General features: G+C 45.5%; 1 protein-coding gene and 1 pseudogene across 1 annotated transcript; both read right to left on the bottom strand.

Annotated features, from left to right (window-relative positions):
* Positions 1–6258: 6258 nt before the first annotated feature.
* CCL21 (C-C motif chemokine ligand 21) lies at positions 6259–7403 on the bottom strand. The gene is made up of 4 exons (XM_047754718.1): positions 7249–7403; positions 7028–7148; positions 6764–6946; positions 6259–6683 (listed from the first exon to the last, which is right to left on the bottom strand). The coding sequence occupies exons 1-4, from the start codon at positions 7313–7315 to the stop codon at positions 6650–6652; spliced, it is 405 nt and encodes a 134-aa protein (XP_047610674.1). The 5' UTR covers positions 7316–7403; the 3' UTR covers positions 6259–6649.
* Positions 7404–10738: 3335 nt separating this feature from the next.
* LOC125112530 (40S ribosomal protein S12-like) lies at positions 10739–11137 on the bottom strand (annotated as a pseudogene).
* Positions 11138–25038: the final 13901 nt, after the last annotated feature.

The following is a 25038-nucleotide window of genomic DNA, read 5'->3' as shown; positions in this document are numbered from 1 at the left end:
GGGGGCGCGCTGGCTGGCGAGGGACGCTCTGGTGTGGGCCAGGTGCTGCCGGGACCCCAGCGGGCTCCCTCGAGAGGTTGGGAAGGGTCACCGGCCCCAAATCTGCAGACCCGGCACGGCCTCTGGTGCTCTCCCCGTTCTAGGTCTCGAGGCCAAGGGTCCCGCCCCGGATCCCGGCGCGCGGGCGGAACGTGCGGAGGGGAGACTGGGCTGTGCGTGGGACCTGCAACCTTGCGGACCTGGGGTCGGCTTGGGCCCAGGAAATCCCTGGGCGGCAGTTACCTCGGGCCGGGCACAGCGGACATCCTGCCACATCTTCGCCGCTGGGGCCCCTGAATCCACGGGTACCCGGCGGGGCGGGCTGGGGCGAGTGGGCAGTCAGATGCCTGTGTTTTGTCCGTGAGTATCTGTCTCCCCCACCCCAAATATTCTCAACGTATCCTGAGTCCAAGGCGCACAGCGTGGAAGACGTGAAATAACGTTTGTCTTAAACGCTGAAGGAAGCTCACATTACTTCGGGGACTTCCTTCGCAGCAAAAAGAATCCGCACCTGATTGATACCTTAAACCATGTTTTTACGGTGCCAACTCTAAGAAAAGTTTCTTTAACGGAGGTTTATTGAGAACCTGTGTGCCCGGCGCGATGCTCAGTGCTGGAAGATGAAGTGCTTTCACCTGGACAAGAGCGGACGAGTTTGTCCTGTTCATCAATGGACACAGGAAAATCCTAGACCTCTGGCCTAGCATGAGACACATTTGAGGACAGATGATAAAGATAATTAAAACAACAACAACAACAACAACAACACAAAAAAACCAACTGATTCCAGAAAGATGAAGGAAAGAATTGTAACATTCAACCCACTAGCCTGCTTCCTTGTGGAGGATCTAGGACCGCGGCGACGATGCTGCCTCCTGGTGGCGGAGTCGGGCAATAAGCCCAAGTGGAATTTCACATCCGTTGGGGGTATTCTGAACCGAAATTGGCCCCCGCTGCTCAGTAATTACAAGTGGAGTTCATTATTCATTTAATATTAGAGTGAAGGTTATTATTAGCACAATACATGACTCTGAGAGCAAAAGTCTTAGAGAACATGGCAGCAGAGTTTTCTTAGGGTGTTTTGGTTTGTCACCAACAGAGATGGATGACTTGAAGAAAATGAAGTTTTCAGTTTCTTGGCATAGCTAACACAAACTCTGGTAGGGGAATTGCACAATAGCCACCACTAAAATAATTCCAAATATAGGCACCAGAAAAAGGTTTGGCAACTTCAGCACTGTAAAAATGGTAATTCACTGGTCAAGATGAATGACAGAGGACAGAAACATGGATTATTTTAAACAAAACATAATCACTTTGTCTCCAAATACGAAGAGAAATGACACCTGGACATGGGAAAGAAAAAGATCCTCACAAAAGAAGTCAGCTGAAGCTGAAGACATTTTCACAGGTAAATGATTAAAGCTAGAAAGCAAACTAATTTTGAGCTTTCATAAATAGCAAGCGTAGACCCAGTCCTCCTGATCTTCCTGTGCCATAAAGCAAGGCAGAAGGTGCTTGCCAAGTGTGGCAGTGGTGCTGTGCTGGTGCCCTATAAAACCCATTTCTAATTTTACTTAATTTATTTTTGCTTTTTTTTTGTCTTTTTTTGCTATTTCTTGGGCCACTCCCTCGGCATATGGAGGTTCCCAGGCTAGGGGTCTAATTGGAGCTGTAGCCACCGGCCTATGCCAGAGCCACAGCAACTCGGGATCCGAGCCGCTTCTGCAACCTACACCGCAGCTCACAGGAATGACGGATCCTTAACCCACTGAGCAAGGGCAGGGACCGAACCCACAACCTCATGGTTCCTAGTCGGATTCGTTAACCACTGCGCCATGGCGGGAACTCCTATTTTTGCTTTTTAGGGCTGAACCTGTAGCGTATGGAAGTTCCCAGGCTAGGGGTCTAATTGGAGCTACAGCTGCTGGCCTACACCATGGCCACGTGAGATTCAAGCTGTGTCTGCAGCCTATACCACAGCTCACTGTACCTTAACCCACTGAGCGAGGACAGGGATTGAACCTGCATCCTCATGGATCCTGGTCAGGTTCGTTACCACTGAGCTATGACGGGAACGCCTCATTTTTAATTTTTAAAAGGAAAATGTCAAAAGAAAAATCCCGTCATTGGTGATCATGTCACTCTAAAGTGTGGATGGATGAGTAAAGAATGAAATACCTGATGAAACACTGTAAATCAACTATACTTAAATTAAAAAAAAAAAAACAATTAGGATTGGAAAGGAGGAAAAGAATGAAAGAGCGGCTAGCCAAAGTGTGGCCCAGGTGCCGTGGAGGGAGTAGAATGTTAAGAAATCTTGTTTAGTTTGGAATTAGTTTCTGGTTCATATGACTAAAGTTGTTAAGAGATTTTTATTAGCTGTATTTCTGGGAGATCTTACTAGCCCCATCCCTCCTTGACATTTGTGTCAAAGAGACCCTTAAAGGATTCACAAAGAAGGTATGAATCAGGGGAAGCAGGAGGCTTCAGATACTGGGGTAACATTGACAAGAAGGAGCTGGTCCACTATTTCATAAGTGTGCGAAGTGTGTGTATGCACGTGCACACACGTTATCATTTCATGGAAGGCATAGTGCTAAAATCATTTAAAAACATGGTATCAGTGGAAGTTCCCATGTGGCACAGCAGATTAAGGATCGGGCCTGGCCCCAGCTGTGGCGCAGGCTGCAACTGTGGTGAAGTTTCAATCCCTGGCACACGAACTTCCACATGCCAGGGTTGTGGCCAAAAAAACCCTCGAAAAGCCCCATGGTATTAGTGATTTTCTGGATGGCACTGAGAATTACTTATTTAAAATAAGCTAAAGGAAAACTCAGGATTCCAGGGATTATAGTAAGTTTTTATGTTTGCAGGAATATTGGTTTTGTAAATTTTGGAGATGGTTGATTTTTAGAATTTTTTCTTGTTTGTACATTTCTAGTAAAAGCTATTAATTGTCTTATTGTTAAACATTGACATTATTATTCTGTAAATTTTTTTTTTACTATGTGCATGAACAAGGCATTGGAAGTCCTCCAAATTTATAATTTCATTTTATGCTTTTTACTTATTTTTACTGAAATATTTGCTTATCTAAGCAGAAATCTGAAAATTTACTTTTGTCTCCCCTCCCACTTGGGCCTTTATGGGTTGATGCCTTTACAAATATATACACACACCAGAAAAATTCACTATAGTTTTAGTTGAGGCTCAGGAAGGAGTGAAAATAAATGCGTGTGTTTAATTGCCATCTTTACCCTGAACTCCTACTTGTCTCTGAATTAAATGATGTTGCTCTTTTCCCCTATGGTTTGTGTTTTATGTTTAAGAAGATCTTTTCTACCTGAAGGTTCTAAACATGCTCACCTATATTTTCTTCTATAACATATATTTTAAACATTAGGTCTTTAATCTTGTGATGAAGTTTTTGATCAAGTGTTTGAAAAATATCGAGGCTGTGATAATGGGAGGTAGAGGTATATTTAAAAGGGAAGAGCAATTAGAATCTTTAAGAAAAACAAAAAAGTGAGTGACAAAAGGGAAGTAAGCACAGTACCCTACTTTGCAGTGAACAATATTACATGCTCATCTTAATGTAGATTCTGATCATTATCTAAATACAGTGGTATAGCTATATTTAGAGGATGGGATGACGGAAGAAGAGGGTTAGTAAGAGAGCTACATCTCCACTTTTTATAGTAGGAAGTCAATTGGTAACTTTAAAATTAGATAAATCAAGAAACAGAGGTATTGGGAGTTCTTATGTAGCTCAGTTGGTTAAGGATCTGATGTCACTGCAGTGTCTTGGGTCCCTGGCCCTGGAACTTCCATATGCTGAGGGAGCAGCCCCAAGATAAAATAAATAAATACATACATAAATAAATAGAGAAGAAACAGAAGTATGAACAGAATATTTAGACATACGCCCTAACTCCTTGAAGAAGTAGCTTAAAGAGTTAAATTTGCAGAAAATGGTTGTTTAGAATAAGCCTTCTGGTACTTTTTGATTTTTTTTAACCATGACTATATGTTACTTGATTTTTTTTTTTTTGAATTATGCATCTTATAGAAAGAAGAAAGGACAGGATAGTATTGTCAAGGGTGAGGGCAGGCAAGGAGAGTGGGGACTTATTCGCTGATGAAATAAATATTATATTGCATGCTTACTCAGGACAGGGCATGAGGCAAATACCAGGTATGCAATGTGGCAGGATAATTGAGTGAAATGTGAAGTTTTGTTCTATGCCTTTTTTTTTTTTTTTTTGCTGATGTTTTTCTTTTCTCTTCAGAGCAAGCAGAGGTTTTGGTAGGGCTGAGAGTAGGGGCACCCTGATGTCAGAGTCCCTCCTGCTTTTGTAAAGTCCAAAGCAAACCAGGGAAGAGGTGATACCTTGGAGGGACTGGGAAGAGAGGGAGTTTTGGAGAGAGTTTTTAAAACTGTGGAGGGGATTGGTGTATATGTCCAGCCCGCTCTGGCAATGGGTTCTAACGCCTGGCTGTGATGAAGCAAGTGGCAGGGCCTGAGTAGATGGCTCTGGGGCGAAGGGGGGCGGTCTGGGGACAGGTCCAAGCTCAGAGGCTCTCATAACTGAATTCTCATGGCTCAAATGTGGCCCAGAGCTGAGAGTTTGAGAGTCCAGGACCTGGAGAGTCATACCTGCTGAGAACACAGGGGTCACAGCATTCACTGGTGAGACTGGTGTCCGAAGATGGGATGGTGTGGGGGGCATGCAGGAATCCTCACCTGTGCCTTGCTGTTTCTACGACCTTTGCACAGCCCTTGGCAGATGGGATCCTGAGAGTGCCAGTGCCCTAGTTCAGGGACTTGGAGTAGGTTTGTTGAAAGAACAATTTTTTTTTTTTTTTTTTGCTTTTTAGGGCTGCACTTATGGCATATGCAAGTTCCCAGGCTAGCAGTTGAAATCAGAGCTGCAGCTGCCAGCCTCCACCACAGCCACAGCCACGCAGGATCCAAGCTGCATCTGCATCTGTGACCTACACCACAGCCTGCGGCAACACCGGATCCTTAATCCACTGAATGAGGCCAGGGATCAAGCCTGCGTCCTCATGGGCACTAGTTGTGTTCTTAACCTGCTGAGCCATAATGGGAACTCTGAAAGAACATTTTTAAGTGCAGTAAATCGTGCACGTCTGAGCTGGTAGACTAAGATCACACCTGCTCCACGAGGATAGGTAGGGAGGAGCTCCTGTCTTCTTTGGCCTCAGGAGGAGCAGACAGCAAATATTTTAATGACTGTGTAATAAATAAGCAGTAATTGCTGGGCATGCTCATCCCCCAGTGGGAAGAAAAGGTGGTGGGGCAGCCACCTCTAGCCCCTTGCTCCTCCACCAGTATCTCTTCCCTTCTTTCTTACATGGCCGAGCCCCATCTGGTGGTTCTCTCTCTCCCAGTCTAGGGGTGAAGCGGGGAAGAGGACGATCTCTGCTCTGGGGAGGGAGAGGGAGAGGGAGAGGGAGAGGAGAGCCAGGCTGGAGTCTTCTTGGGAGGAGACTGGATTACCTGCCCCAGGAGACTTATTCCTTGGCCTCAAGAGGTTAAAGGGGCTAAGGTGCCCTGGGCCCGGCATGGGGGGAAAAGGAGAAAGGAAGGGAAGAGGAGGACACTTTCCCAACTAGAAAGAAGCTGAGGGAAGACTAGTGAGCCCAGGTAGAGGAGAGGGGCTAGCTTCACTGGTCAGGGCGGAAGAGAGCCCTCTTGGGTCTTTGGAGGAGATGGGGGCTCTCGAGGGCTCCCGGGGCTGGACTTCTGAATAGGGCAGGTTTCAAGAGAACTTGTGCTCACCTAAGTTACAGGTGGGCTCCTCCCAAAGAGATGCTTGGAGGTTGGCATTCAGTAGGTCCCAAGGAAAGGGGAGGTGGTCCCTGGTGCAGCTGAGAGTGAGAGAATGCTGGACGCAATCAGGAGAGGGGTCCCTTCAGGGTCCCAGAGGCCACTGGGGATGTGTGCCTGGGGTCTGCAGTCTCTGCATTGGCAGCGATCTCTCAGAGACCAGGGGCAGCCCAGGTCCCACCCTGCCTGTCAACCTCCCTTGTACTGCCCACAGGTCTAGGCACCTGGGAAGCAAAGAAACTCTTGGGGAGGGCGAGAACAGAGAATTCCCCAGCCTGGGCTCTTGGCCGGGACCCCAGAGTGTGTGACCCTATTCTGTGGTGACACTGGCTTCTCTGTGGACACAAACACACAGGAACAGATACTTGGGAAGAAGGCCGGAATGGCTTTTTATTCAGTTAGGTATATATCATATTTACAAAGAAGAGGTGGGGTACAGTGGGGAGCAGTGTCAGGTCCAGGGCCCTCGGTGACCTTTCCTCAGAGGGGACAGTCCTGCTGCTACCTCTCATACTTCCTGGGGGACTTTGTCTTCTCTGTCTCTCTAGGCCTGGCGTGATGTGGGCTGCTGCGCCGTGCAGGGTAGGGCGGGAACACGGAGGGGTGGTTGAAGCTGGAGAAGGGGTGAGGCAAGGCCGGTGTGGGGTGGCTGCGCTGGGGCCCCGAGTCCTCTCTCTCTCCTAGCCCACTTTTACCCCTTGGGTTGGGGCTCCAAGCCCCGTTGCGACTGTAGGGGCCTCCTGGGCTCCAGGCTGGTCACTGGGCTATGGCCCTTTTGGGGGTCTCAGTCCTGGGAGGACAGAATAGGGGTTTGAGAGGAAGATCAAGGCTGCCCTTTACTTCCCTCCCCCTTCCCTTCAGTTTCCTCACCTCTTACAGCCTTTGGAGCCCTTTCCCTTCTTGCCAGATTTGGAGGCCCTCTTGTCCTTCTTACAGTCCTGGGCTTGTGTCCGTGGGGCTGGTGGCTTGTCCAGATGCCGCATCAGCTCCTGCACCCAGGCCTTTTGGGGGTCTGCACATAGCTCTGGCTGAGAGCGCTTCCGGGGTGAGAACCTAGGGTTCGGGGGTTAGTAAGCTCATCATGCCCTCCCCACCTGGCTGCCAGCCTACATCCAACCCCTTGCACCCACTTACAGGATAGCTGGGATGGGGCAACCCAGGCTTGGCTCCTGCTTCCGGTAGCTGCGTACAACGTGAGTAGGAATCTTCCTTAGGCTGTATTTGAGGCAACAGTCCTGGGCTCCTCCATCACTGCCTGCAGGTGGGGTTCACAGGGAGTGAGCAGCCGTGTGTAGGCTTCCACCCAGGCCTCTCCAGCCCCTTGTCCCCATCCTAGGCAACTCCCTCCTTGATACCTTGGGTGTGGGGGATGCAGAAGGCCAGGACCAGGACAAGGATGCTCAGAACCAGTGACTGAGCCATGGCTGCAGGAGAGCTTGAGTGAAGAGGACGGCTCCGAGTTGGGGGTCTGTGTGTGGGCTGGGATTGGGGTGCTGCCTATTTATGCAGATGAACACTTTCACTTCCCCCATCTCCAGCCACTCTGTCCAAGGAAGAGTAGGGACGTCCCTCCTTTTCCTTCCTGAAAAGGCAGATCCTGTCCTGGCACCCAGCCTCACTGGTATGCGGAAATGAAAACTTCACACAGCCAGTCAGTCCCCCAGGCCATTTGAGTCCACCTCATCAATATCAGTTGAATCTGAAAAGCCCTCCTTCCATTCCCAGCCACTGTCTTGGTGCAGGCCTCACCACCTCTCCTCCAGACCACCTCATTTCACTCCAGCCTCTCCCCTTCCTTCAAGAGGGCCAAGGACTGTTCCTAAAATACAGATCTGATTATTGAATTTTAAGTGTTCTTTGTATATTCTGATAATAGACCCTTTTCAAATACATAGTTTGCAAATATTTCCTCCTATTCTGTGGTTTGTCTTTTCACTCTCTTGATTGTACCCTTTGACGCATAAGGATGAAGTGTATTTTGTCTATTTTTTTTGGTCTGTGTTTTTATTGTCAAATTTAAGAAACCATTGCCAAATTCAAGGCCATGATTTCTCCTTATGTTTTTTACCCCAGCTTTGTTGAGGTATAATTGACAAAATTGTGTTTGTTTTTTTTGCTGCATCTGCGGCATATGGAAATTCCCAGGCTAGGGGTCGAATCGGAGCTGAAGCTGCTGGCATACACCACAGCCACAGCAATGTCAGATCTGAGACCCATCTTTGACCTATTCCACAGCTCACAGCAATGCCTGATTCTTAACCCACTGAGTGAGGCCAGGGATTGAACCTGTGTCCTCATGGATACCAGTCAGATTCATTTCTGCTGAGCCAGGATGGGAACTCCAAAACTGTGTGTATTTAAAGGGTACAACATAATGATTTGATATAGGTATACATTGTGAAATACTTAACACTATTAAGTTAATTAACACCTCTACTACCTCACATAGTTACACCTTTTCTTTCTTTCTTTTTTTCCTCTCTTTTTAGGGCTGAACCTGTGGCATATGGAAGTTCCTAAGCTAGGGGTTGAATTGGAGCTGCAGCTGCTGGCCTATACCACAGCCACAGCAACTCAGGATCTGAGCCTCATCTATGACCTACACTGATGCTCATGGCAACCCTGGATCCTTAACCCACTGATCGAGGGCAGGGATTGAACCTACATCCTTATGGATGCAAGTTGGTTTCTTAACCCACTAAGCCACAATGGGAGCTCCACTTTTTCTTTGTAATGAGAATGTTTGAGATCTTCTTTCTTAGCAATTTTCAACTATACAGTACAGTGTTATTAACTGTAGTCACCATGCTGTACATTTCATCCTCAGAACTTACTCATTTTATAACTGAGTTTGTACCCTTTGACACATATCTCCCCATTCTCCCCACCTCCAGCCCCTGGCAATCACCATTCTACTCTGTTTCTATGTGTTTGGCTTTTTAATGTTTTTAAAATTTTGATTCCACATGTAAGTGACACCATGCAGTATTTGTGTTTCTCTGACTTATTTCACTTAGCATAATGCCCTCCAGGTTCATCCGTGTTGTCACAAATGGCAGGGTTTCCTTCTTTTTCTTATGGCTGAATAATATTCCATGGGCACACACACACACACACACACACACACACACAACCACATTTCATGTCTTCTTTATCCATTCATCCATTAATAGACACTTAAGCTCTTTCCCTATCTTGGCTATTGTGAATAATAATGCAAGGAACAAAGGAGTGCAGATATCACTTCGAGGCAGAGATTTCATTTCCTTTGGCTATATGCTCATAAGTGGGACTGCTAGATGACATGGTAGCTCTATTTTTAATTTTTTGAGGAACTTCCATACTGTTTTCCATTATGACTGTACCAATTTACATTCTCACCAACAATGCAAAAGTGTTCCATTTTCTCCATATCCTTTCCAGCTTTTATTTTCTCTTATCTTTTTGATAGTAACCTTTCTAACAGGTGTGATGAGATATCTCGTGGTTTTGATTTGCATTTCCCTGATGATAAGTGAAATGGAGCATCTTTTCATATACCTGCTGGCTGTTTGTGCATCTTCTTTGGAAAACTGTCTATTCAGGTCCTTTTCCTAGTATTTAGTCAGATTTTTTGCTTTTTTGTTTTGCTGTTGACTTGTATGGATTCCTATAGATTTTATGTATTAACTCCTTATCAGATATATGGTTTCTAAATATTTCCTCCCATTCCCTATATCCCTAGATTGCCTTTCCTTTTTGTTAATTATTTCTTTTGCTGTGTAAAAGCTTGTTTGTTTATTTGTTTGTTTATTTGAGGAGTTCCCATCATAGCTCAGCAGTAATGAACCCAGCTAGGATCCATGAGGACATGGGTTTTATCCCTGGCCTCGCTCTTTAGGTTAAGGATCTGGTGTTGCCATGAGCTGAGGTGTAGGTCACAGACATGGCTCAGATCCCACATTGCTGTGGCCATGTTGTAGGCTGGCAGCTGCTGCTCCAATTCAGCCCCTAGGCTGGGAACTTCCATGTGCTGTGGGTACAGCCCTAAAAAGAAAAAAAAAGTTAAAAAATTTTTTATTATGGTTGGTTTATAATATTGTATCTATTCTGCTGTATAGCAAAGTGAACCAGTCATACACACACACACACACACACACACACACACACACACACACACACACACACACACACACATTCCCTTTCTTATGTTATCTTCTATCATAGTCTAGCCCAAGAGACTGGATCTATAGTTACCTGTGCTATACAGTAGGACCTTATTGCTTAGCCATTCCAAATGTAATAGTTTGCATCTAGTAACCCCAAACTCGCAGTCTATTCAACTCTCTCCTCTCTCTCCCTTGGCAGCCACAAGTCTGTCTCTATGTCTTTGAGTCTGTTTCTGTTTTGTTAGATAGGTTCATTTGTGCCTTATTTTAGATACCACATATAAGTGATATCATGAGGTATTTGTTTTTGTCTTTCTGACCTCACTTATTATGAGAATCTCTAGTTGCATCCATGTTGCTGGAAATGGCATTATTTCATTCTTTTTTATGGCCGAGTAATTTTCCATTGCATGTATGCAACACTTCTTCTTAATCCGTTAATCTGTCTATGGACATTTAGGTTGTTCCCATGTCTTGGCTATTGTGAATAGTGCTGCTGTGAACATGTGGGTGCATATATCTTTTTGAATTGTAGTTGTGTCTAGATATATGCTCAGGAGATGGTGCTGGATCATATGGTAGTTCTATATTTAGTTTTCCATAGTGGTTATTCCAATTTACTTTCCCACCAACAGTGTAAGAAGGTTCCCTTTTCTCCACACCCTCTCCAGCATTTGTTTTTTGTAGAAGAGTCAAGTCATTTCTTGCTTTTGAAGTACTTCTTGATGACATCCTTGGCCTGAGAATTGTTATCATTGTCCTTAACCATGACAAAACTGCAACCATGCATTCTATATGGCTTTCCCTCTTGGTCAGTTTTACAGAGGCCTACCTTCTTCCTTAAGGTTTCTTCTTGTCATCAGGCTTAGTTAGATTAGTTTGGTGTTTAGCACGAGGGCCTCCACCAACTTGATATACATAGGTTCATCGCAGTTGGATGTAAGCACCCAAAGATGGGCTTGGTGCTGGTTTTAGGCTTTATAGCTTTGCAAATTCCACATGCTAGGACATCACGGATGAAGGTGCTCTTCAACACCTCTTGCAAATTAGTATTAATGTCCACTACACCTTTAGCAACAATGCCTTCCTCAGCCATGGTGGTGGGTAATGGATGGAGCTGAATCTTGAATGTGTCCTAGCCTCTACCTCTGAGCTACTCAGCAGTGGCAGGGAAAGAGTACATAGAAACTTCTTAGTTTGATGTATACTCCCACTTGTTTATTTTTGCCCCCCTCTTTTTGCCTTTTTTTTTTTTTTAGGGCTGCACCTACAGTGTATGGAGGTTCCCAAGCTAGGGGTCTAATCAGAGCCATGGCTGCGGGGCCTATACCACAGCCACAGCAATGCCAGATCTGAGCTGCATCTGTGACCTACATCACAGCTCACAGCAATGCCGGATCCTTAACCCACTGAGTGAGGCCAGGGATTGAACCCACAACCTCATGGTTCCTAGTCGGATTCATTTCCACTGAGCCATGATGGGAACTCCTATTTTCGCCTTTTTTGTCGTATCCAAAAATATCATTGCCGAGACCAATGTCAAGGCGGTTTCTTTTGTGTTTTATTCTTGGAGTTTTATGGTTTTAGGTCTAACATTTAAGTCTTGAATATGAGTTAATTTTTGTGAGTGATAGGAGTCCAGTATTATTCTTGTACATGTGGCTATTCAGTTTTCCGAACACTATTTATTGAAAAGACTATCCTTTTCCCATTCTGTGCTCTTGGTGCCCTTTCAAAGATTAGTTGACGATATTAGTTGGGTTTTTTTTTTTTATGGGCCATATATAATCTATTCCATTGATCTGTGTGTCTGTTTTCATGCCATCCAATACTGTTTGGATTACTATAGCTTAGTAATATAGTTTGAAATCAGGAAGCATGATGCCTCCAGCTTTGTTTTCCTTTTTTAGAATTACTCTGGCTATTTGGGGTCTTATGTGGTTTTACATGAGTTTTAGGATTTTTTTCTATTTTTGTAAAAAAATGCCATTGGAATTTTGATAGGGATTGCATTGAATCTGAAGATCACTTTAGGTAGTATGGACATTTTAGCAACGTGCCAAACCAAGAACACGGTGTATTTTTTCATTTATTTGGGTCTTCTTCAGTTTCTTTGATCATTGTCATAGTTTTCATTGCATAGGTCTTTCACCTCCCTGGTTAAATTTATTCTTAAATATTTTGTTGTTTGATGCTATTTTAAGTAGGGTTGTTTAATTTTTTTCTGGATCGTTTGTTGTTAGCATATAGAAAAAAACTCATTTTTGTATGTTGATTTTATATTCTGCAGCTTTACTGAATTTGTTTATTAGTTCTTAGAGTTTTTTGGTGGAATCTTTGGGACTTTACATATACATAAAATATGTGGTTTTTTTTGTCTTGACTGATTGATTGCTCTGGCTAGGACTTCCAGTGTTAGGTTGAATAGAAATGATAATTAGGAACCTTTTGGTTCTTAATCTTACAGGAAAAGCTTTCAACTTTTTATGTTTGAGTATGATGTTAGCTGAAAGTTTGTCATATAGGACTTTTATTATGTTGAGGTACATTCTTTTTATACCCACTTTGTTGAGAGTTTTTAATAATAAATGGATGTTGAATTCAAATGTTTTTTCTGCATCTATTGAGATCATATGATTTTTATCCTTCGTTTCATTAATGTGGTAAACCACATTGATTGTTTTGCAGATGTTGAACCATCCTTATATCCCTGAAATAAATCCGACTTGATCACGATTTATGACTCTTAGTCAGCTGTTGACTTTGGTTTGCTAGTATTTTGTTGAAGATTTTTACCTTAATGTTCGTCAGGGATATTGGGCTATAATTTTCTTTTCTTTTCTTTTTTGCTTTTAGGGCTGGACCCATGGCATATGGAGGTTCCCAGGCCTGGGGTTGAATCAGAGCTGTAGCCGCTGGCCTATGCCACAGGCACAGCAACATCAGATCTGAGCTGCATCTGTAACCTGCACCAGAGCTCATGGCAACATCGGATCCTTAGCTCACTAAATGAGGCCAGGAATCAAACCTGCGTCCTCATGGATACTAGTCAGATTCATTTCCATTGGGCCATGACAGGAACGCCTGTAATTTAATTTTTTTAAATTGTCTTTATTTGGCTTTGGTATCAGTAATGCTGGCCTCAGAGAATGAGTTAGGGAGTGTTCCCTCCTCTTCAGTTTTTTGGAAGAGCTTGAGAAGCGTTGTTGCTAATTCTTCTTTAAATGGTAGAAAAAAAACATTTGGTAGGATTCACTAGGGAAGCCATCTGGTCCTGGGTTTTTCTGTTGGGATGTTTTCATTTCTGAATGAAATGAAATATCCCAAATATCCTTTCTTGTTATAGACCTATTTAGATTTTCTATTTATTCCTGAGCCATTTTTTTTTTGGTCTTTTTAGGCCACACCCATGGCACATGGAGGTTCCCGGGCTAGGGATTGAATTGGAGCTGTAGCTGCCGGCCTATGCCACAGCCACAGCAACACCAGATCCGAGCTGTGTCTGCGACCTATACTACAGCTCATGGCAGCACTGGATTCTTAACCCATTGATCGAGGCCAGGGGTTGAACCCCCATCCTCATGGATACTAGTTGAGTTTGTTACCACTGAGCCATGACGGGAACTCCTTGAGTCAGTTTTGATAGTTTATGTGTTTCTGGAATTTTTCCATTTCATCTAGGTTACTCAATTTGTTCATGTACAGTTTTTCACCATCTATGTCTATAAAATTGCTGATAACGCTTCCACTTTCATTTCTGATTTTTTCCTTTTTGGCTATACTTGAGGCCTCCAGGGATTGAACTTTTGCCACAGCAGCAACCTGAGCCATAGCAGTGACAATACAGGATTCCTAGCCTGCTACACTACCAGCGAGCTCCTCATTTCTGATTTTAATAGTTTGAATCTTCTTTCTTTTTTCTTAGTCTAACTAAAAGCTTGTCAATTTTGTTGATCTTTCAAATAACTGTCTTTTGTTAATTTTTCTCTATTTTTGTATTCTCTATTTCATTTATCTTTGCTTTAATCTGTATTCATTCTTTCTGCCATTTTTTTGAGTTTGGTTTTATTGATTTTTTTGTAGTTCCTTGAAGTATTCAGTTAGGTTCTTGTTTTGAAATCTTTTTATTTTATTTTTTATTTTTTTATACAAAATTTTTTTTTTGGCAATGCCCATGGCATGCAGAAGTTCTCATGCTAGGAACCGAACCATGCCACAGCAGCAACCCAAGTTGCTACAGTGGCAGCACCAGATCCTTAACCTGCTATGCTGCAAGAGAACTCCCCAAAATCTTTTTTTTCTGTTGAAAATGAACAATGTATTTTATGAATGATGACAATGTATTTTATAAATATTCAATAATTATACAGTTATTCAACTTTTCAACAGCAAATATTTTCTAGAATGCCTTTATGTAGTTACATCTATCTGTGGAAAGTGGATTTTAGCTTTAGTCCTGGGTAAATTTCAAAGAATACAGTGCATTGAAAGTAACTCCAGATAAAATTGAATATAGAAATTGAAAACTGGCAGTTAGCACTCCAGACCCCAAATCCTTTCTGCAGGCATTTATGTTTATAAATTCCTCTCTTAACATTGCTCAAAAGTTTTGGTATGTTTTTGTTTTCATTTGTCTCAAAGTATTTTTAATTTGCCTTGTGATTTCTTTGACTCATTTCTTTGACTCAATTTCTACATATATGTGAATTTTCTACTTTTACTTTTGTTACTGATTCTTAGTTTTATTCTCTTGTGATCAGAAGAGGTACTCTGTATTTGTGGCCTATCATATGGTCTATTATAGAGAATAATTTAGGTGAACTTCAGGAGAACATGTATTCTGTTGTTGGGCAGAGATTTCTGTGTGTGTGTGTGTGTATCTGTTAGATCTAATTTATTTATAGTGTTGTTCAAGTTCTCTATTTTCTTTTTTTTTTTTAGGGCCACACCTGCGGCCTATCGAAGTTCTCAGGCTGGGGGTTGAATCAGAGCACACAGCCACAGCCACAGCCACACAGAATCTGAGCCACACCTGTGACCTTTACCACTGCTTATGCCAACACCGGATCCTTAACCCACTGAAAAAGACTAAGGATTGAACCTCTGTCCTCATAGATGCTAATCGGATTTGTTAACTGCTGAGTCACGATGGGAACTTCTCTTCATTTTCTTACAGATATTTTGTCTGATTGTTTTATCTATTATTGAAAGCGGGATATTAAATTCTACAACTATTATTTTAGAACTGTCAGCTCTCCTCTTCAGTTCTATCAATTTTTGCTTTATATTTTAGGTGGCTTGGCCGTTAGTTGTTTGTAATTTTACACCTTGCTGTATCAAACATTTTATAAGTATTTTTGGTCTCTTATAACCTTTTTTGACAAAATGTCTATTTTGTCTACCAGTAATAGAGTCACCAAGGCTCTCTCTTTGTTGCTCATTGCATGGGATATTTTTTCCATCTTATTTTAAAGCTGTTTATTTGTATATCAAATTAGTCTCTTGTAGATAGCATATAGATAGATCATGTTTTTAAAACTATTTTGATAATCTCTGCCTTTTAATTAGAGTTGAACTAATTTACTTAATTTTTTATTTATCTTTTCTTCCAGTTTTATTGAGATATAATTGACATATAGCACTGTATAAATTTAAAGTGTTCAGCATAATGATTTGACTTACATACATCATGAAATGATTACCACAAATAGTTTAGTGGATAGCCATTATCTCCTATAGATACAAAATTAAAGAAATAGAAAAAATGTTTTTTTCTTTGTGATGAGAACTCTTAGATTTACTCTCAACAACTTTCATATATAACATATAACAGTGTTAATTATATTAATCATGTTGTACATCACATCTCTAGTACTTATTTATCTTATAATAGATATTTTTACATTTTGACTATCCTCATCCAATCCTCCCTTCCCTCCACAAGTTCAGTCTCTTTTTCTTTGAGTTTGTTGGTTTGTTTTTGAGGTATAATTGACCTATGATATACTTAGTCACACAGAACTGTACACTAAAATGGGTAAAGTAGTGAAACCAGACCAAACCAAACTTTTTTTTGTCTTTTGTCTATTTAGGACCACATCCACAGCATATGGAGGTTCCTAGGCTAGGGGTTGAATTGGAGCTGTCACTGCTGGCCTACATCACAGCAATGCTGGATCCGAGCTGTATCTGTGACCTACACCACAGCTCATGGCAACGCTGGATCCTTAACCCACTGAGCAAGGCCAGGGATTGAACCCGGATCTTCATGGTTAACTAGTTGGGTTTGTTAACCACTGAGCTATGATGGGAACTCCAAAACCCCCAATTTTTGGAGGACAAGATTCTCTGCCACCAGCCAGCCACTCTAGGAATGTGGGCTGCCATCCTCAAGGCATTGACTGGTTCATGTATGATGCTCTCTTATAAAAGGTCAGCATCCTCACTCTATCAGGTACTTAACTTGATTGTTTTGTGTCCAGTTAGGTGCCAGAATTCTGAAACAAGTGATTCCAGTTGTTCTTTTCAGCTTAGTTTTCCACTTTGGCAGTGGGACTGACCCCTAGAGTTTTCTACTCTGACATTTTGCCTGCCATCAGTTCTGTAATTTAATTTCTAACATTTTAAATCTTATATCCATTTGTAATTTATGCTGGGGTATAGTGTGAGGATTATTGGTTCATGACTTAGAATCTATGTTTGTTTTTATTTATTTTCTTTCGCCCCTCCCCCCCATGGTATATGGCGTTCCCAGGCCAGGGATCAGATCTGAGCCACAGTCTAGACCTACACCGCAGGTGCAGCATTGCTGGATCCTTTAACCCACCATGCTGGGCTGGGGCTCAAACCTGTGTCCTGGTGCTGCAAAGACACTGCTGATTCCATTGTGCCACAATGGGACCTCCTAGAATCTATGTTTAAAACCAGAGTAGGACTTAAGAGTTGTGATTACCAAGTCCATCTGGTTCCCAGAGTGCTAAATCCAGCATGCTCCTCACTCCCAGGCTTATCCCAGCTTTCTAAAGGACAGCTTTATGGGAATGGGAGACCCCAGGGAGATGTTGAGAGGACAGGGTTGAGAGGGGTGCAGTCTGGACAGCGTTGGCCAGGAACAAGGTAGTGACAGAAAGATGGCACCCATGATAGAGGTGTTGCTGTTGGGGAAGGATGGGATGCAGAGGGAATGGAGATTGGAGATGGGGATATTGTTGAGATGGTGATAAGGAGGTGGTATTTTATCCCAAGGCCCACAGAAGAGAGAGGCTAGAATCTAAATGAATTAGAAGAGAGGTAATTGAGCTCCTGCGTCTGAGGTTTTACAGCAGGCTGAGACCTTCAGCAGGGCAGGGAGTGCCCCAGCTGGCAAGAGGCTGGCATTCCTGGAACAGGACCGGGCAAAAACAAGGAGATAAGATTTCTTGGGTCTTTTACCTGGTCTTATGGCAGATCCTGGCACCAGAAACCCTTTCATTCTGATCTCTAAAGTTTCCCCTTCCCCACCTGCCCCACCTTTTGTGGAAGTGACTAAGTAAGTAGTGAGCAGCCTCCCTCTGAAGAGTTACCAGAGAATCAGGATAGCATGGGCTTGGTGGGGGATGTGTAGATGATTCTAGAGTCATATATTAGGTCGTTTCTACTGTTTCCCAACTTGGCTGCACTTCACAATCAGGTGAGGAGCTTATTAAAAATACAGAATTAGAGGTACCATTCCAGATAATCTTTTTTTTGGGGGGTCTTTTTGCCTTTTCTAGGGCAGCTCCCGGGGCATATGGAAGTTCCCAGGCTAGGGGTCTAATCGGAGCTTTAGCCACTGGCCTAGCCAGAGCCACAGCAACTCAGGATCCAAGCCACGTCTGCAACCTACACCACAGCTCACGGCAACACTGGATCCTTAACCCACTGAGCAAGGCCAGGGATCGAACCTGCAACCTCATGGTTCCTAGTCGGATTCATTAACCACTGTGCCACGACGGGAACTCCTAGATAATCTTAAATAGAATCTTAGAATACAGCCAAAGGATATGTATTTTTACCAAGCTCTCCAGGTACTTCCAAGAATTTTGTGGGGTCAGGCTGGGAAAGTCACCTGGGCCTATTTTGCTCTCATCCAAAACTCCAGATGGGCACAAAGCCAATGGAAGGGAACAGAGGTGGTCTGGGGGAAGAGGAAGCTGGGATTATATACCCTCAATTTTCCTGAGGAAGGGGACTTCTGGCCTGACCCAGCTTGTGGAAAAAGGGAGAATATGACATGGAAGAGTTGGGGACCATGCAATTTCCTCTCCTAAAATCCCAGGTTCCTTCTCTCTCCCCCAATATATCCTGCCCCATTCCCCTTGTTTTTGCCAGCATGAGGGGCCTCTTTTTTGTCAGACGCCTTGGTTCCCATCCTTGACTGCCTTTTGTCAATTTAGGAAGCTCTTCCTAGGATCTACTTTATGTCCCTACTTGTGAACTTGAGCCTGTGGTAGTAGACCACCCTTGGGGAGATGGTTTTCATCCTGGAGTTATTAGGGCCTCCTTACTTGCTCCTGGGGCTTAGAACCCAAGTTAGGGACCCTAAAGGAAGGGAAGAAAAGAGTGAGAACTTGACAGAGGTAGTTACCTGGCTGAACAAAAAACCAGGGCTGGAAAGAGCTGCTCTCAGTGGTGACAGTAAATCCCTGCCAACACTGGTATGAGTATTTTGATTCCTGCTTTCCTGTCATTTCAATTCATAGGAAATATCTTTTTCCATCCCCTCACTTTCCAATTTATATGTGTCTTTTCACCTAACATGAGTCTCTTGTAGGCGGCATATTGTAGGCTTTTTTTTTTTTTTTTTGGTCTTTTTAGGGCCACACCCACAGCATATGGAGGTTCCCAGGCTGGGGGTCAAATCGGAGCTGCAGCTGCCGGCCTACACCATAGCCACAGCAATGCAGGATCTGAGTCGCGTCTGCAACCTACACCACAGCTCACGGCAATGCTGGATCCTTAACCCACTGAGCGAGGCCAGGGATTGAACCTGTGTCCTCATGGATACTAGTTAGATTCATTTCTGCTGAGCCATGATGGGAATTCTGGCTCTTTTTTTTTAAAAATCCAGTCTGCCACTCTATATCTTTTGATTGGGACATTCAGCCCATTGACTTTTAAGGTAATTATTGATAAGTATGTATTTATTGCCATTTTAAACCCTGTTTAGCAGTTGATTCTGTGTTCCTCAGCTTACATCTTGGCAAATGCATTTTCTAATTTTTCTTGGCTCCTCCTTATAGTTTCTAGTTCCTTTTTATTTATTTTTATTTTTTTAGAACTAATTTTTGAAGTAATTAATCATTTTTGTCTTTTCAGGGCCACGCCCTCGGCACATGGACATTCCCAAGCTGGGGGTCGAATCAGAGCTGTAGCTGGTGGCCATAGCCAGGCACAGCAATGTGGGATCTCTGTGACCTTCACCACAGTTCATGCCAGTGCTGGATCCATATCCCACTGAGCATAGGCCAGGGATTGAACCCATGTCCTCATGGATACTAGTTGGGTTTGTTACCACTGAGCCATAGAGGGAACTCCTCTAGTTCCTTTTTAAAATAATCTGCATTGCTGTTGATATCTGTTCTTAATTCTGTCCGTATTTTCATTACCTCCTTTTTGAGCTCAATATTGGTTAGATTGCAAAGGTCTGTTTCATTGTTTGCTCCTTCAGAGGAATTCTCCTGTTCTTTTAACTGGGAGTGGTTCCTGTCCTCCTTCATTTTGCTTATATTTTTCTTAATCTGTGAGTTTAGGGAAAACAAATACCTAGTGTAGTCTTGGAGGACTCTTTATATGTGGAAGTGTCTCTTGTGAGGGCTTACTTTTTTTTTTTTTTGACGTGAGGGCTGCTTTTGGTTTGGATGCTTCCTGTCTCTTTCCTCCATGTGTTCAGGCCTTTATTCCCTTGATGGGGGGTGTGAGAGTGTATGGCCTGTGCTTCCAGGAAGGTTGGGGGCAATGGGTGGTGCCGTAGGCAGTGCCTGGTTGTTGGGCTTTTAACAGTGGTGGGGACCAGGCTTCTCCTGGTTCTAGGGCCTTTAGCGGTGGCAGTGACCCTCAGGGAGGCGGAAGGCGGTGCCCAGAGAGAGCCTTTGGTAGTGGCAATGGCAAGGCTTGTGTGTTCCCAGGGAGGTGGGGGAGACGTACCACACTTACGTTACAGGGACCTCTGTGGTGTGACCCCTGAGGTGACTGGGGTGACCGGTGGTGCCTGGTCCAGGACCCTTAGTGGTGGAGGGCCATGCCCACCTCAGGAGTCCGAGATGGTTGTGGCAGTGTGCACCTTCCCTGCAGCCTGCACAAGAGGTGCCCTGCTGCCTGGAAAGATGTTCCTCTGGCAGTTCCACCCCCCTCCTCTCTCCCTCCCCAGCAGTGGCGCCTTGCTTCTCCTGCTGGCCCAGGCCTCCTCCCTTGCTCCTTTAGCTGTGGTGTACCTGTTCTCAGCCTGGGGTGCACTGGTCCCTAGCCCCTCAGGCTGTTTCCACACAGGCAACCCTAGTCCTCTCCCCGGAACTGACCTGTGAAGCCCCAGTCTCAGTGCCCAGCTCCCGCCCGAGTGTCTCAGGTCGTGGTGTCCTGAGCGGTGGTGCAGATCACCTGTGCAGCTCTCTCTCTCTGCTTCTCCCTCCTCAGACCAGCTGCTTTGCTTTTCTCCGAGGCTTTGAGGCTCCCCCTCTGTCCCACCAGTTAGATGATTTCCTCATCAGGTAGGTGGCCTCCCATGGTGTGGATGTATTTCTTCTTTCACAGCTTCCTCTCTGGAGTGCTGGTCCTGTCCTGATTCCTTTTTTTCCTTTTCTCCTTTTTTGCCTTTTGTTCTACACAGTTACGTGGAGGGTTTCTTGCCCTTTTTGGAAGGCTGAGATCTTCTGCTAGCATTCAGTACATGTTCTGTGCAAATCATTATGCATGTAGATGGGTTTTTTGATGTGTTTGTGAGAGGAGGTGAGTGCCACGTCTTACTCCTTCACCATCTTTTTTTGTTCTTTCTTTTTATGGCCACACCTGTAGCATATGGAAGTTCCCAGGCTAGGGGTTGAATTGGAGCTACAGCGGCTAGCCTACACCACAGCCATAGCAACACAGGATCTGAGCCGTGTCTGTGACCTACACCACAACTCACTTCAGCTTTCCCTCTGCTGATGAGCTCAGAGTGAACCCACCCTATCACCAGACCAACTCTGGAGCGGGGCAAGGAGGTGTGCTACCTGCCGCCCACCCCCACTCAGCCCCCGTGTTGGCAGGCATGCCACCTCTTTGGGACAGGCACACGGGCCAGGCTCTAGGGTGGAGGTTCTAGGTGTGGGTGTTGCAGGCTCTGGAAACCCCCACGTTGGGAAGTGGCCACATTCCCTTCAGCTTGAGGCCCATGTGTTCCTGCCTGGTGGGGGTTCCAGGGCAACAGATGCTCCTGGCTTGGCAGGCGGGAGCTGGGAGGGGTATGGCAGGAATTGGAGCTCGGAGGCTGGGCTGGTCCTAGAACAGGGCTTGGGGTGAGCTGGGCCCTTGTAAGCGTGTATGTGTAACAAAGTCAAGGGCCTGGGTGCCTTGGTGCTCGTGGGTTCCCGGCTGAGCACTGAACCCTCCAGGGACTAGGTGCCTTGATGCCTGTGCAGCTGTCACTGAGGGAGCCCCTGGGTTCCTGGACTGCAGATGACCTGTCACCTCCGTAATTGTGTGATCTGTGTGCACCTGGTGCAGTTGCAGGCATTACTCAGTGTGTGGCTGCCTAGGGTCAGGGTTAGAGTTAGGACTGTGCTTGGAACGGCATTGACATGGTGGTGATAGATCGGAGGTAGATAGTGGTAGGCACAGGGTCGTGTAAAGGTTTTCTTTGGTAAAATGCACCAGTGTTACCTTGAGAGAGTGTGTCTGTCTGGTTCCTCTTCCTTTGGATTCTGTTTCTGCTGCGTTGCAGAGGCTGAGGGTCAGGCCCCTGCAGTAAACCGGGGACGCTTCTAAGGATGGGAATGGGTGTGTAGGTGAAGGGTGGGGCTGCCGAGGAGGGCAGTGGCCTCACCTGCTGACCTTGACTTGTCTTTGAAAGCACCCAGTCAAGTGGTTGAGACCAGGGCTGTGCACGTGGGAGAGAAGTTACAAGGCAGAGTTGAGAGGCAGATAAATCGGCCTGGTCTGAGGCGGCCTAGGAGGCTTCCTGGAAGAGCTGAGCTTTGAAGGATGGATTTGGAATGGATCTGTGTTTGTGGGTCTGCAGGAGGGGCTGTGTCTGTGGGCATGTGTGCCGCGCCAGAGTCTGCTGGGGCATGTCTGACGCCGGGTGTTGCGAGTCTATGGAGGTGTGTCTCCTGACCATGTCTCTGGTACTCTGGGTTCGCTTCTGAGTAGCATCGCTGAATTCAAGCCCTGTTGATGCAACCGTGTGGCTGGGTGTCGGTATCCATGTGTCTCTGACTGTGTGTGAGCCCGTGGCCTCTCACTTTACCCTGCCCCTCTCCCCTGACGCACCCCAGCTGCCAGCACTATTTACCGCAAGGGATTCTTCCTTTCCCTTCCCGCTGTCTGGATTCCCATGTGGCCGGCTGCCTGCCCAGGGCCCTGCCCCCGAGGCCTCTGTATTGGTCTTGACCTTGGGATTGATACACTCTGGAAAGCCCCCAATATGCTCTGCCTGGCCGTGAACCCAAAGAAGTTACAGTGTGTGTGTGTGTGTGTGTGTTGGGGGTGGGGGCAGAAAAGGGGGGCAGTTGGCAGCAGGCACCCCTCCTTCTGGAAACAGAGGTCTCCTTCTGGCCCCTTCTCAGGCCCCTCTCCTCTCCCCAAGCTGTCCTCCAGATCAAGTATCCAGGGTCTTGGCCTCACTGTCTCTGTGGATGGGAACGGACAGTCCTCTACAAGCCCAGCCGGACATGTGAGGGGCCTGGTCCTCTGTGTCCCCCAGCACCTCATATGCCTGCGTGGTGCTCACTCCTCATGTCCCTGCCTGCACGCAAGGCTGCCCTCCCTTCTTTCCTCTCCCTGCAGTGGACCCAGGGACCATTCTTGTCCTTCATTCTAAGCCAGTGCAGGCGCATGCGGTGGGCCCCTGTGTCCAGGTGGAGCCATAGTGAGGAGCAGAGGCTCAGCCCCTCTCGCAGGTTGCAGGAAGCAGTGTCTCCATGGGGTTTGTCCCTGTGCCCATCCTGTGTTGGTTGCCGTCCTGCATGTAAAAAAATGAAGCAGCCATGGTCCTTGTTAGCTGGGACTTAGTGTTTAACGGGAGAAGTGATTTTGTGGAGAAGCCATTCTCTCCCACTGCAGGGAGTCAGTGGCTGAAATTCTCCCTGTAGAATTCCGTGCAGAGACCAAGAGAAGGGCTCCAGAAGGTCAGAGCCCCGACCTTTTCATTTTGCCCTGAAATACGGTATCTTGGAGGGCGGAGGCCAAGTCCAAAGTTCCCAAGCAAGCGTTGCTATATTCCAGGTATCTCCCAGCAATTCTAGAGTGGTACGTACGTAGTTGAGTTTGTGTCCCGCCATGAGAGTTTTCATTCTGATTTTGCGTCTGGAGCCTGGGGGTGCTGGAAGGTGGAGCACAAGCTGGGGTCATAGGATGGGATGAGCGAGGCTTCATCCCTCTATGACATCCTGCGTGAGTCAGAGGCTCTGATCTTGTCTTCTCTCGGCTCTTGATTTTGCTGAGAAATGAGAATCCTGAAGGTCTTGGTTCTGGCTCATCCTCCACCCCCAGCCCTTTGTCACAGGGCTTGGTCAGCAGCATAGGCCAGCGCTGGTGGGGCAGGTAGGATTCGTGGGAAGGACCCACTCCCCCTAAGGCAGGATATGTGCACAGTAACCTTGGCTTCCCACCTGACGCTGCTGTGACCCTTCTGAGTCAATTCCCCTCATTCCAGGCCCCCCTCTCATCTTGCTCTGTGGCTCTCTGCCCAGCTCCCACGAGGCAGGGAGGATGTGGCTGTCATGAGACCTCCTGTGATCTTTGGGGACGCTTTAGCCAAACAGTGGAGGGTGTGGCCCACCTGGCAAGGGGCCTTGTGCTTCCTCACCCCGGGGGCCACAACGGATGGGCCTGGACTCCCATCCGTTAGGCACAGAACCACCATTCAGAGGAGGGTCAGTCCTGCTTCTTTGCATGGTGGCTTTTCTGCAACCTGCTAGCAGTGGCCACATTGTGCCAAGTGCTGTGTCCTAACAGAGGAAGAGCCCTGCCCCCACTTCCTGGTTTGATGTATGTTGAGCCAACCTACATACATCCTTAGGGATCAGTGAGTCAGGGGCACCCCACAGCCTTCCGTTCCCCATCACGAGGAAGCTATAGCACTTCGTGCCCGTGCTCCAGCTTTTGCCTCCTGTTTGGTTGGTCAGAAGGTGGGACTGCAGAGATGTTACCTTCAGAAGGACGAGGTCCCATCCCTCAGGGCAGCCTCTTTGTCTTTCTGTTTCCCAGTTCTCTCCTCCTGAGCCCACACATCCCCAGTCCCTAGCTGGACATTAGGATGCCACACCTGTACTGTTTCTCATCCTCAAGCCCCATCCTCTTTCTGTTCTGTGCGTCTAGAGCTTTCTCTATCATTATCCCCCTATTTTCCAAAACCTGCTTCACACATATGATCACCAACTTGGGCAATTTTTTTTTTCTTTTTTGCCCACTTGGGCTCACACGTTCCTACCAACCTCTTAGTCCCAGATTAAAAACCTTGCCATGGTAACTTCCAGAATTCCTTTTCATCTCTTGCTTTGGTTCCATGTATTAGTCCCTCTCCAGCCACAGTTCTCCCATGTTCCTCATTCAGCCCTTTAGGTGTTTGTCCTGTTCTCTCTTTTTTAAAATTTTATTGAAGTATAGTTAACTTACAATGTTGTATTAGTTTCAGGTGTACATCAAAGTGAATCTGTTATACGTATAAATATACCCAATCTTTTTTCTCATGTAGGTTATTACACACTATTGAGTAGATTTTCCTGTGCTATATAGTAGATTCTTATTAATCACCTTTTTTGTTACAGTAGTGTGTATGTTATT

Source organism: Phacochoerus africanus, chromosome 12 (assembly GCF_016906955.1).
Source record: "Phacochoerus africanus isolate WHEZ1 chromosome 12, ROS_Pafr_v1, whole genome shotgun sequence".
NCBI classification, from domain to species: Eukaryota; Metazoa; Chordata; class Mammalia; order Artiodactyla; family Suidae; genus Phacochoerus; species Phacochoerus africanus.
Note: the sequence above shows the minus strand (reverse complement) of the source record. Positions and strands in the feature narration are given on the sequence as shown.

Excerpts from the sequence above, each read along its gene's own strand:
- CCL21 (XM_047754718.1), bottom strand. The coding sequence starts at position 7,315 with ATGGCTCAGTCACTGGTTCTGAGCATCCTTGTCCTGGTCCTGGCCTTC. Across the intron at positions 7,149-7,248 it reads CTGCATCCCCCACACCCAAG|GCAGTGATGGAGGAGCCCAG; the intron begins GTATCAAGGAGG and ends CCCCACCTGCAG. Across the intron at positions 6,684-6,763 it reads GGCTCCAAAGGCTGTAAGAG|GACTGAGACCCCCAAAAGGG; the intron begins GTGAGGAAACTG and ends CTGTCCTCCCAG.